The sequence below is a fragment of the Chrysemys picta genome, chromosome 1, assembly GCF_011386835.1.
Source record: "Chrysemys picta bellii isolate R12L10 chromosome 1, ASM1138683v2, whole genome shotgun sequence".
NCBI lineage: Eukaryota > Metazoa > Chordata > Testudines > Emydidae > Chrysemys > Chrysemys picta.
This window is the reverse complement of record NC_088791.1, coordinates 123,478,247-123,491,654: the sequence shown is the minus strand read 5'-3', so window position 1 is coordinate 123,491,654 and position 13,408 is coordinate 123,478,247. Positions and strand designations below refer to the sequence as shown.

Genomic DNA, 13,408 nt, shown 5'->3' with positions numbered 1-13,408 from the left:
CTGCATGCTCCACTACTTGAGTTCTCACTATGACTCTGCTGTAGAGAAGGAACTGAGGGGAGGTTAGCCCTCATGGCACAATGCATATGTGGGCCCAAGGGGCAGTGTAGAGACACCTAGAGTGGAGCACCCAGCCGGACGCTACTCAGACATGCCTTTACTTTCCCTAGTAGGTTCTGCTTACAAAAAAGAGCCTCCTTGAAAAAAATTGTGCTTTAGCTGGGGTAGGAGGAAGGGTCCCACCTCTAGCACACTCCTCGCCCAGTGGCTTTGATATAGGCAGGCAATGCCTGTAGAAAGCTCTGTGTTCCAGGAGGAAACATTGATGTCCACTGTTTGCCTTCTCCATGGTATCCAGGATCCTAGCATGAACCCTGTCCAGAATGGATTAGCTTTCACCACCAACATACACTTACAATCACACACAAATGGAGTTCACCATATGATCTAGACATACTGCACCTGCCATTAATACTTCATATTGGGGGTTTTTTTCTGATGAAGTTGTCTAAAATGCTGCTACAAATATACACAATTCTAGACAGCACTATCGGTTGTAGGTCTTTTCATAGCGCTCCTTTGAGTTCATTTCCTACCTCTGCTCACTAAAGCATTTGCTAATGATTTAGTTGTAATACACTACAGTTAAGTCAGAAGGAAGTGTTTTTATGTTAGAACTATGGGATGCCATAAAACTACATACTAGCCCATATTCTGTTTGCTCATCTCTGACTCACTGCATTTAAGAGTAGATAAGGCTAACTTGTAGAATCACCTACATTCAGCCACCAATGGGTAATATTAAGAAGGGTTCATTACTGAGTTAAACACATCATTAAGAACCTGTACTATGGCTAATGTACTTTAATTGTACAGGGAGCTGTACAACAGAATACTAGTAAATGCAACCATGTGAAAGTCAGTCATTTGCACATGCAATGTTAAATGACTCAATTACATTTCTTACTTTTAAAAAAGGGTTTTTAGCTTGAAGGACTAGAGGAGACTGACTACTTAAAACCTCACAAGGTCCTGGATTTCCCCTACCCTGTCCTGGTAAAACAGGATCTCATTGCAGTCTCCTCACCCCTTATTTCTTTCTCACACTTCAGTCATGTTCAGACCTCCCTCTCCCCCCCCCCCCTCCCCCCCAAATCTGGCTCCCATTGTCCTGCAGTAGCCCCTCACAGGAAACAGGTGAGAAGACAGAGCTGCCCCCTCCTGCTGGGCAGAAACTTTGGAGCTGGTGGATGGGCCAACTTTAACCTGCAGGGTAGAGATGGGAAGACAGGCAGTGACAGAGAAGGGAATAAGGCTAAGGGGGGGGGGGTTAATGGGAAGTATGGGGAAAGGGAGCTAGAAACAGGAACTGCTCTCCTCCTCTTGTCTGCTCTTTGTTTCTGGGGCTCCCCAGGCTGCTCCCTGAGTAGTTGACAACACATTGGGAACCACCTGCCTGCTTGTACTTTAAAAAAAATAAAACAGCTCTTTCTGGCTCAATTTGTTTTATTGAACATACTAAGCTGGGTCAACGAGGTACTGCTCCCCATTCCAGGAAATTCCCCACATACAAGGTAGGCGATGATACAGAGTCTGGGAGGTTGAGAGGTCTGGTTACACTGTTCTCATGTGTCCTGTCCCTCCGGTCCAGCCCCTTGTCTTCCAGCATAGTTCCAAGGTAACTCCATTCAAACCTTGGCAGTTCTTGATACACCATTCATCTCCCTCCCTCTAAATGCCTATGCAACGCATGCTTTCTTCAGTGCTTATCCTTTGCCCCAGGAAAGAAATTAACACAGTGTAACAATGCGAAAGGAAGCAGAGAAATTGAGTCACACATACCATTCATAAAAATAATACATCAACTTCCCCTCTTTTCTACATGGCATTTGAGGCATGAAAACTACAACTCCCATGAGGTACCACAACAGCTCTGAGGGACACAGGTTAATAGATTGAGCTGAAACTAAACTTTTCTATTTGTCTTGACAAACTGAAATGTTCCAATTCAGGTTAACCCAGGCCAAAGCAAAACATTTCACTTTGATTTTCCCAAAGGAAAACTGAAAAAATTCAGCAAAATCTAAAGTTTCTACTGAAATATTTCAATGTTGCAAAAATAGCATTTTTTGTTGAAACAAACCATTTTGACAAAATATTCCTGACTAACTCCATTAATAAATAAGAGTTATCAAACTAATGGATAACTAACGCTTTCACAGGACTTTATAAAAATCCTTGCAAAGAACAATGAAGGGAAGGGAATGGAATGTGCTATCAAGTTCAAACAAAAAGCTGGATAGTCACCCCCAAAGTATCCATTTTTAAGAGAGCGGTTTTATCCTCTCCACCTTACTGAACCCCTCAATACTTAAAATACACTGAAATCTACACTAAGAACCACTTCTGTAGACAACCCTCATCTCAAAGAATCATTTTAGCATATGCAAGGTCTCTCCTAATAGGACAGCTAATAGTTGTGGATCTTGGCTGCTCACTTAAAGACAAATTTCAGTGTCCTTACTATTTTTTCTTCTAGTATTTTCAGTTCATCGATGGGCCTAATTCCATGCGTCACAGAAATCTGCTAGGAATTCCAGGCTTGATTCTGAGCTCTCTTTTATACTGGTGTAAGGCAACTGACTTTAGCAGAGGTATGCCTGAGTTACATCAGGCCTTAATATCTCCATTTTCATAACCACAAAGGTTGCAAAATTCAGTAAAATATGGTACAGGTAACTGATTCTCAATCTTACATGTTTGATTTTTTTGAATAAAATTTTGACAAAATAGAAATTTGACTATACAACTTAAAGTAGAAAAAATATGAAAAAGGTTTGTGAAAAGGAACTTAATATCCCAAAAGTTAAATAGCCACATGTATAAAACGTAAAGTCTCTTCAAGGTGTAAGCTGGTTTAAAGTATCACCCCCACGTAACCAAAGTCATTTAATTTGTGACTACACAGTGAATTTGTAAATTCCTCTTATATACATAATCACTACTCGCTTTCCCTTGAAAGAAAGTATTTGGGATTATACAACCTGAAACTCACATGTTGCTAACTAGAGATTAGGCAGGGAGAAGGGTGGGAAATGAAGAATGTGGCTGACGATGGAGCATGACTAAATCCTAAAATGTTGAAAAAAATAATTAATCTCTGTGAAATAATTGTACCTCTTAAAAGCAGAGAGAGCGAGCATATGTAATACATGGGGGAGTTAACTTCAAATACAAGACAGTGTGAAATTCTATTGCCATTGAAGTCTATGGCAAAACTCCCATGAACTTCAGTCAAGCCAGGATTTCACCCTATTTTTAGTCTTTAAAATACTCTGCAAGACAATTTTCTTTTAACCAAATATTGATGCTTTCTTTCAATCCTACATACCCCCACTTTGTCTGCCTCATCTATTTAGTGATTTTTGGGGCTGGGATTTTGTCTCTTACTCGGTGTTTTCTGCAAGGTATGATTCCAAATTCATTTGAGACTTCTAGGCATTACAGCAATACAATAATAAACGATTAACAGACTACCATTTACTAGTGAAAAGAGTTACATATAGGAAAGCTTCTTGCAATCATTCAGTCTACATCCATGCCAAAGCAGGTTGAATAATGCAATAATGAAACAACTTAGATTTTACACCCAGCATTATAAAATCATAGTATCATTGCCCTTCTCTCTCATTCCAAATAATAAAAAAATAAATATATTGTCTTTATAGCAACTTTCTGTCTAAGACGTGCCCCCACTCTCTAAGTAAATGTAGTAAACTCAACTCTTTCAAAAGATCTTTCAAAGGTTTGGGTGTTGAGTATTAAAGTTCTGAAGAACAGAATATTTTTAAAATTAAGCCTCTGGCACAAACACATTTTCTGGAATGCATATAGTGTTGATTTAAAAATTAGAGAGAGTTAATCATCTTGGGTCCTATAAAAATCAACTGCCTGGACTAAGTAACTATGTTCGATAGCGTGTGCGTGAGAAAGAAATGCAGATGATCGAAAGACCAGTACTGGATATTCTTTGGTGATTGGGTTCACAGCCCTTTTACCATTAACCAAGAGTTTAAAGAAAGTTAATGTACACCTTGCCCACCTCCTTGAGCCCATTTTTCTTACAGAGGCAGTTTTCAAGCATTTCTTTAGTGGAGAGGAAGCTGTCAGTGTTCAAGACGAACTGCCTTAGAGCATTCTCGCCTGACAGGTGATTTTTTCGTTTCTCCTTGTTGATGCTGTCTAGCATGACTCCTCTAATGTCCTTAGGCTTCCCTGGCACTCCAAACATTATAAAGAGGCCCAGGCAGTCTTGTCCCACCAGCGTGCAGAACTCTTGAAGCTTCTCAAACCTGCTTTTGTTTTTGAAAGGCTGGTCTGCTAACGTGGCTTCCTTGCTGGGCCCAGTTTCATCATGGAGGAGCTCAGCCATCTGCAAAGACTGCACGGCGATCTGAAGATTGATTTGTTTGTCGGCTCCTGATAAAGTCCAGATCCAGTCGATCCCAAGCAGCAAAGACTGTTGCTTCGTCATCTTGCTGGTCGTGATACGCTCCTCCACTCCTTTTTCAATACAGAAACTGATGAAGTTCACCAAAAAGATCTCATTTAAAGTATCCATGGCTGGGCGGAATTTGCTCTGAGAATCTTCAAATCCAAGGTATTCTTTCAGCTTTTGAGATGCATGGACCACTCCTTGGCTGAACACCTCGTTTATAATGAGAATGTCAGCCTTGTTCTTCTCGTTAGGTTCCTGTGATAATTTCTGGCCCATTTTCTCTGCAAAAAAGATATTCCCACATGCAGAATGCTCTGGGGTAGCTTCTTTTTCCTCTCAGTGAAAGCTGCGTGGTCACTGGGTTAAGTCATGCCTTTAAATATGCACAATGTTCACCCACTGCTTTCCAGAAAAAAGTCACACCAATAGCAGAGCTATGCTGTGCAAACGGGTCACAGTTCCGGAAAGGCAGATACACATTTTTCTGGGTGTGCTCTCATCCAGCTCAATACCAGAAACCAGCTGAACAGGTTGGGTAGCTTTCACACAAAGTGTCAGTTCTTCGGTGTGCGTTACTCAGACTTTACACCTTTATTGTTAATTCCAGCACTGGTTGTTTAACTTATCTTATCCTTTTCTGGTTTTAAAGCCACTACAAAGAAGCCGTTCTTGGGAGACTGGGTGGTTCATGGGAATATGGAGCCTTTCACATTGAGAACACTGGTTCAAATTCAGCTCAGGACAGCAGAGACTAAACTTCATTGCCATCTGACAGCTTTTCAGTGGGCTGTGTGAAATGAGCGGGTGGTCTTAGGTGCATTCTTAGTGGACGCTTGTCCATTTCGCAAAATTTGCTAGCAATAACTAGAACCCAGGAGAAAGGACAAGGAAAGAATCGAAGCTAAGTTATCCACTTGCCCCAGAGAAATGCCTTGCAAGTCAGGGATGGGGGCACATTGGCATGACAAAGTGGGGAAGCTTATGCTGTTCCTGCTTGCCTGTGTTGTCCTAGGCTTAGGATCATAGAAAATCAGGGTGGGAAGGGACCTCAGGAGGTCATCTAGTCCAACCCCTTGCTCAAAGCAAGACCAATCCCCAACTAAATCATCCCAGCCAGGGCTTTGTCAAGCCTGACCTTAAAAACCTTTAAGGAAGGAGATTCTACTACCTCCCTAGGTAACCCATTCCAGTGCTTCACCACCCTTCTACTGAAGTTTTTCCTAATACCCAACCTAAACCTCCCCCACTGCAACTTGAGACCATTACTCCTTGTTCTGTCATCTGGTACCACTGAGAACAGTCTAGAGCCATCCTTTTTGGAACCCCCTTTCAGGTAGTTGAAAGCAGCTATCAAATCCCCCCTCATTCTTCTCTTCTGCAGACTAAACAGTCCCAGTTCCCTCAGCCTCTCCTCATAAGTCATGTGCTCCACCCCCCTAATCATTTTTGTTGCCCTCCGCTGGACTCTTTCCAATTTTCCCACATCCTCCTTGTAGTGTGGGGCCCAAAACTGGACACAGTACTCCAGATGAGGCCTCACCAATGTCGAATAGAGGGGAATGATCACGTCCCTCGATCTGCTGGCAATGCCCCTACTTATACAACCCAAAATGCCATTAGCCTTCTTGGCAACAAGAGCACACTGTTGACTCTCATCCAGCTTCTCGTCCACTGTAACCCCTAGGTCCTTTTCTGCAGAACCCCAGACACTAGGGCTGTTCAATACAGCACCTTTTATGAATATATAACACAGTTAATATAAACAAGCTTTTCCAGTCTTACAAAATCCATCCCCTTCCTCTCTCTTCTTGGATTCGCTAAACATGATGGTCAGATGCATGCCATCTTCATAGCATTTGGATGGATGAACCCAGGCCAGTTTTAGTTCTGCTACTTCCAAACCTCAATTCTTCAATGAAACCACTCCTCTGCCCAGGATCTCATCAATATTTCCAAAAATAAAATTAACACTGTCCTGTAAGAACTTTATTCCTTCTCATCTCCATCCCTCCTTTCCTAGCAGTCATTGATGTGGAGATCTCCCCTCTACTCTCTGCCTTTAATCTCTCAACCATCTCATTTTACTTCCCATCCTCGCACACCTTGCCCTCTGACTGTTTTCCACTAGCCTACAGGCATGCTTGTGTTTCTTCCCTCAACCTAAAAAAAATCCTACGTCAAATGCACAGGCCTTACCAACTACTTATCTTTCTCCTCCCCTCTCTCTTGCATGTTATCTACTCTCTGCTGGTTAGGCTTCTTCTCCTCTAATCTCGTCCTGAGCTACTTCAGCCCCTCTCCACTCCACAAAAACTACCCTCATGAAGGTCACTAACAACTTCTTCAGAGCTAAGATTAAGGGGCACATCTCCGTTCTTGCTCTTTTTTAATCTAGCTGTAACCTTTAATATCACTGATTAATTTCTCTTCCTTTCTATGTTAGTGTTTTGAAGCTCCCAGTTTTCTTCCATGTTGGCCAGTGCTTCAGTGACCCCCCCACTCAATCTTCTTTCTCTCCTTATTTGTTGACAGGCCTAACATTTCTTTTTGTTGTCTCATCTCTCTATTCTGTGCTTTCTCTTTACGGAAACAAATCTGCACCCACAGATTCAACTATTCACCTCCAAGCAGATGATTCCCTAATCTTCAACTGTCCCCAGTGTCCAATCTTTTATGATTAAAAGAACTAAACTGTTTAATATGCCAATCAGTAGCAGAATCAGGGGCCTGCAGAGACTCAGAAATTACAAGAGACGTTTAAAAAGCCTGGAAATCAGTTCTTATTTGCTTGCCAACAATTTTGGGTGGCCCCTCTTCAGAGGACATAACACAAAGCAGAGCATTTCCCTAATCTGAGGTCACGATCTTTTACTGATTTGGAAATAGAAGAGATTTTGCTTAATTTGCTTCGAAAAGCTTTGCAGTTACCCTTTGAAGTATTCCTCCCCATCTCTCAGGATCATCTTCGTTTCAAGATTTGAAGAGATGTACATCTAAATTACACATAGAAAATATTTTTCCAATCACTGCAAGTTATGTGGTATCTGTCTCCCTAACTTTATAAATGGATGGATGAATAAATACACCACCACTGGAATTCTGCTTGGCTTTTTTTTTTTTTTTTAAATGACAAGAACATAACTTTCCAGAAAATTAGTTTGAAAAGTATTCTAAGGTCAATTGAAACTATAAAGAAGACAGACAATTGAGATATTATTTAAAAAATGTAGAAGCCCAGAAATATTTGGTATTTTCCAACAGACTTTATTTGCTTTTACACAGCAATACATATTAGTTTATGTTGCCCTCTTTACACACAAAATGTAAAATATCATAAGAAGTGTATGTTTGTTTTAACTTCCTGACTTTATTTTAGCATTTATATTACTCTCTCCATAAAATAATCAAAGTTCAGATGATAGGTAGCTTGGATAGGATGGCCTTTTTCCAACCAGTAAACTGCTGAAAAGAATGATTTTGAATAGACCTCTATTTACATTAAATTAAAATCAAATGAACATCTAAAGCTCTCAAATAGGCTTATTGATAGGGCTGGATGGGGGGAAAAAACAGCTTTCTGTGAATATTTGTTTCAATATTTATGTTTATAATCCCCTTGGGATCTCTTTCTGTGAATATTTTAACTATTGTGGTCACTTCCAAGAGAGTTTGCAAACAAGTGAATTTTAAGCAACTATTGGTTCCTAAGGGCAGGGGCCCATGTCTTCTTGTGTTTGTGCAGTGCCTAGCACAACAAGATCCTTGGTTGGGCACTACTTCAAAACAAATAGTAATTATACTGCAGATATTCACAGAAAGCAAACTTAAAATTCACAAGTATTCACACTGGAGACCTTATTCCAAGTGTTACACTTAGCCAGTCACGGAACAGACACTTACCATGTGATCTACCTGTCCAATCAAAATAGCTCAGATATAAAATCATCACAAGAAATTGCTGATGAACAAGCTCTAGGCCAGTGGCTCTCAAACGGTTTTTACTGGTGATCCCTTTTTCACATAGCAAACCTCTGAGTGTGATCCGCCCTTATACATTAAAAACATTTATATTTAACACCATTATGAATGCTGGAGGCAAAGCAGGGTATGGGGTGGAGGCTGACAACTTGCGACCCCCCCATGTAATACCTCACGACCCCCTAAGGGGTCCCGACCCCCAGTTTGAGAACCCCTGCTATTGACCAAGAATTATTTGCAGAAATTATTCCGTCAATAATTTTGAATAATGAATAAATAATTCATTATGAATTATTTGCCTTCTCTAGTTAGTCAGGAACGAATGGCAGAGTTCAATGTAATGCATAATGTAATTGGTTCTATTGAATTTATTGTAGTTATAAATAAATATAAACCTAGGCTGTCCATCCTTTAAAAAAACAGATTGGTAACAGTGTATACGGTTATACTGCTAAACATCAGAAAAAGTCTCAAATCCCTCCCAGCAACTTGTAGAAGCCCACATTAAAAATCTTGATAACGTCTCTGTTGCCTTCCCAACTTCTGTAACAATACATCAGATGTACTGAAATTACCATAAATCTAACATTGTTTAGACTGTAATAAGCAATTTGTCTAGAACAGCTCCTTCCCAATGCTTGTAACAAGAACTATGATGAAAAGCTTAATAAAACCCGTCTGTTAAAGCACACAACACGGTAAGGTAATTAATCTAGCTGTAGTTTTTCTTCACAAGTAATGAAGCATCATGCCATTGTGCTACAATACATGCAACATTCAACACCTTAACAATCATCATTTTAACAGACAAAGAGCTAGCATTTTTTGGTAAGAACTATCATGTTCTATAGAACGTCCAACAAAAGATTTTCACTGGCTAGTTAGAATTTTAGAAACCTGATTATTTCAAAGCAGAAAGAAGTTGTGCTTTACAGAGGCATAAGTAGGTAACATGTGTTTTGGTATTGGACTTATTCTTGAGGCAAAACCCTACCTTAGGTTTAATGCTGGGAAATTATACATTTCCTATATGTTTCTCTACATAACTTTTGCAACTATACAAGCCATCCTATTGGAAACACAACACAGAAATATCCTTCTCCACACTGCGCATTCCTCAATTTCAAGCTGTGAATTTTCCAGAATATTTTTAAAACCATTAAAACCTTATTTTAATGTTAATAGCTGCTGCTGGAGGAAAAAAGAAAAGTAGAGAAATTTCAGATATTACAGATTTAGAAATGTGATGCAAGCAGATCTACATTTCACAATAGCTTCATCCCAAACCTAAAAATGTTGACAACACTTAGCAAAAATTAAAAATGAAAGTAAGCAAACAGTTCAAAGGTCAGTACGACTTTTCCAGTAACCAGCTGGTTTGCAAACTGGGATCATCCCTTTAAAAAACAATTGAACCTTTCACCACTTTATGTCACAAAATAAAATTTCTGCTTTACATGCACTTCATATAATTTTTTTTATATAAAACAGTATAAAAATAAGACAGCAACAGTCAAGAGTTACCTTGAGTTTTGTGTAGGGCAGTGGGACCTGGATACTAAAAGAAATAACTGGTATTTACTTTGGACATATCTATTAAAATAGGGCACCAGTGATATCTTTTTTTCAGCTGAAAGCCACACTGAGTGCGGACGCAGGTTATTTACAAGTTACATGTTTCATATTATTTTGAAACAGTACATTTCACTACATGAATAAACAAAGAGCATTATGGTAGCAAATTGTAAATGCAATACTTTGGAATATATGTCACAGGTTTGTACATTAAATATAGTAAAAACAATTATACTACCACTCACCAGTGTCTGGTTGGTTTATCTTTTATGGCAACTTTAGAATAGGCACCTTTTCTCCTTATCCACCCAAAAATATCACTTCTAACAAACAGAAGCAAGAGCAATGTAATGTACATGATCTGCTGCCCATCACATATAACGATGATGTTCCTAGCATATATGAAATTGAATTCTTTATTGGTATTCTGTCACACATTTGAATCTTCATCTGTTATACTGGCGCTAGGAGAGCAAGTAGCAAAGTCTTTAAACATTTCGTCTTCTTTTAACATGTGCTGCAAAGGAAACAAAGGAAGAATTAACACGGACTCTGACAAAATTAAGAACTCAGAATTGTGTAGTCCCAGGAAAATAAAATGCAATGCAACTGTAGTGAAACCTCTATGGTGAAGTCATTCGCCTCAGTCCTCTTCTGCATCCAGTCTATGCTGGGTGGAGATGACAGTAGAGAATCATTTGCAGCTCCCTGATCCTGGAGCTGTTTTGGTCCTTGGCATAACGTAGAGCAGTCCCAGGATTGCTCTACAGTATGCCTGGCTGCCTCTGCCCATAAAGGGCCATTGACCAGCCAACGATTGCCTGAGCATAGTGGCCACACCCTTCTTCCCCAGCAGGATTACCCCTACACCAGTGGTGATGCAGCAGTCAGCTACTGGAGGCTCTACACACACACAGGGGACTCCTCCCCACCAGGGAACCTTCAGCTATGGTATCTGGCTGTTGTCTAGCCCCTTGGCAGTGTGGTGCAAAAAGACCAGATTTGGGTTCAGGTTGGAGCCCATGATTTTACAGAAAACCAACCGAAACCAAACCATGCATGGGAGATTCTTTGTGGAGGTTCACTATAACTAAGGCTACGGTTTAGTCACGGAGGTCACAGCAGTCATGGATTTCGTGACTTTACCGGACCTCCGTGACTTCTTCGGCTTCAGCTGTCAGCGGATGAAGCCGGGGCTGGAGGTGGGACCCTCGCGGCTTCCCAGGGCCGTGTGTCCCTCTCCCTTCCCCCTGTGGCCAGGCTGTGCAGCTGTGGCTGGGGTTGGAGCCAGGACTCTGTGCCCCTGCCCTGCAGCCAGCTCTGGAGTGGAGGCTGCGTGCCCCTCTGAGGCTGCACACCCCTGCTGTGGCTGCCGGAGCTGGGCCTGTGTCACCCCTCCCATGGCAGGGGGGCTCAGCCTGTCAGTCCCTCCCCCATGGGACTCCAGCTGTCATTCCTCCGCCCCTACTTAGCCCTGACCCCACCTCCCCCAGTTATTTTTAGTAAAGTCGCAGACAGGTCACAGCTCCTGTGAATTTTTGTTTATTGCCCATGACCTGTGCATGACTTTTACTAAAAATAACCATGACAAAATCTTAGCTTTAAATATAAGCAGAACTCCGATTTGCACAATAATTCTGGACTTTCAGTCTACTTAAGGCTAGATGGAGTTTCACAATATAAAAACTAACTTTCACCAAGTTCTGCAATAGACTGGAACCTGCCCAAAGCAACCACCCAGGGACTGAAAAAAAAATCAGGTCCTGAACACAGATGATCTGCTAAGAAGAGTGAAGCAGAGTTGTGCTTGGCAATACTTCGGGACATTTCTTAGTACAGGAGGTTGTCTAAGGTTTTGGGCCGTATTCAAAACATGGACGCTTTAGTTCTACTGGCAGTATCTTAAGGCTTACTGTCAAGTTGTTGATGCCTTCAGAGAATGCTCCTATTTGCCTCACTGTCCCTTCTGAATCTTCCATCTACAAGAAACAGGTCACAGGGAAAAAAATAATTTATACTCATCTGTGGTGGTGATTCAGTAAGTGCATTAAACAACCAACATTCTACATTATGCCAATTGTGGGGGAGTAAGTTTTGGCATTGTGGAAAAGCTTACTTGTGCCAAATTAAGGTCCAAATTCTGTGCATAAGTAGTTCCTTTGGACTTGTGTCAGGAAGCATATTTTTTGGCAGTATCATGGTGTTCCATGACTGCTGGTGACAAGGAGTTAAACAAGCCTAGGTAAACAACACTGGGTATGCCACTCAAACCCAACAGCGCCATCGCCAAACGTAAACAGCAAAAGCTGGTTCACCTGCTCCAGTCTATCCAAATCGTCATCGTCATACACTCGGATATCCAAGCCAGCCTTAAATCCTTTCTTAGATCCACTTCCAGATGCCTGTCCCAGTTCCATCGGGCACACATACTCTTCCACATCATCCTGCTTCTTCTTCCTCAGACTTCCAAAATTGCTGAAGGCAAGCTTTTTTGGCTTAAAAAGTTGGAAAAAACTGTCATAAAATCAGGAACTCGGTAATTTACTCAGCCTGGATTTAATTAAGCTTTTATTCTTCCATCAGGTATTTAACTGCAAGCAAATAATAGCGGCTCAGATCCTAAACACGTTAGCCTGAATATTTCAAATTTCACTACAACCAAAACCAGGAAGAAACAGGTCCTCATTCTTCTTATTATTTGTGTAACAGTAGCACCTGGAGGGTCCCATTGCGTTAAATACTGAATACACACAGAGTAAGAGACTGTCTCTATCCCAACAGCTTACAAATATAAAGGGACAGGGCAAAAGGCAGAAGAAAGGAAGCATTATCTTCATTTACCACTGGGAAACTAAAGCACAGAGACATCACACAAGGTCACACACAAAGCCTGTGGCAGAGCCAGGAACTGATTCTAGATCTCTAGGGCTCTACCAAATTCACAGTCCATTTTGGTCAATTTCACAGCCATAGGATCTTAAAATTTCATGGTTTCAGATATTTAAATCTGAAATTTCATGGTGGTGTAACTGTAGGGGTCCTGACCAAAAGGTGATGGGGGGGGGGGGAAATGGTGTCACAAGGTTATTTTTGGGGGGCGAGGGGGGAGGAGCGTGATATTGACATCCTTACTCCTGCGCTGCTGGTGGTGGTGCTGCTGCCTTCAGAGCTGGGTATGTGGAAAGCGATGGCTGCTGACCGGGAGCCCAGCTCTGAATGCAGCGCTGCCGCCAGCAACAGCGCAGAAGTAAGGATGGCATAGTATGGTATTGCCACCCCAGGGTGACCAGACAGCAAGTGTGAAAAATCGGGATAGGGGGTGGGGGGTAATAGGAGCCTATATAAGAAAAAGACCCC

General features: G+C 41.3%; 2 protein-coding genes across 29 annotated transcripts in view; both read right to left on the bottom strand.

Annotated features, from left to right (window-relative positions):
• Positions 1-1,488: 1,488 nt before the first annotated feature.
• Positions 1,489-5,365, bottom strand: REP15 (RAB15 effector protein). Its single transcript, XM_005296682.5, has one exon. The coding sequence runs from the start codon at positions 4,772-4,774 to the stop codon at positions 4,073-4,075; it is 702 nt and encodes a 233-aa protein (XP_005296739.1). The 5' UTR covers positions 4,775-5,365; the 3' UTR covers positions 1,489-4,072.
• A 2,376-nt stretch (positions 5,366-7,741) lies between these two features.
• The window catches only part of PPFIBP1 (PPFIA binding protein 1), a 178,575-nt gene continuing 172,908 nt past the window's right edge, over positions 7,742-13,408 (bottom strand). For all 28 annotated transcript variants that reach the window (XM_065569248.1, XM_065569270.1, XM_008165957.4 and 25 more), the window contains 3 exons: positions 12,367-12,546; positions 11,965-12,030; positions 7,742-10,568 (listed from right to left, as the gene is read on the bottom strand). In XM_065569248.1, coding sequence (XP_065425320.1) covers positions 10,482-10,568; positions 11,965-12,030; positions 12,367-12,546 — 333 coding nt within the window. In that variant the 3' untranslated portion in view covers positions 7,742-10,481. The remainder of the gene's footprint in view (positions 10,569-11,964; positions 12,031-12,366; positions 12,547-13,408) is intronic.

Bases quoted from the DNA above. Each gene is read 5' to 3' on its own strand.
- REP15 (XM_005296682.5), bottom strand. From the start codon at position 4,774: ATGGGCCAGAAATTATCACAGGAACCTAACGAGAAGAACAAGGCTGAC.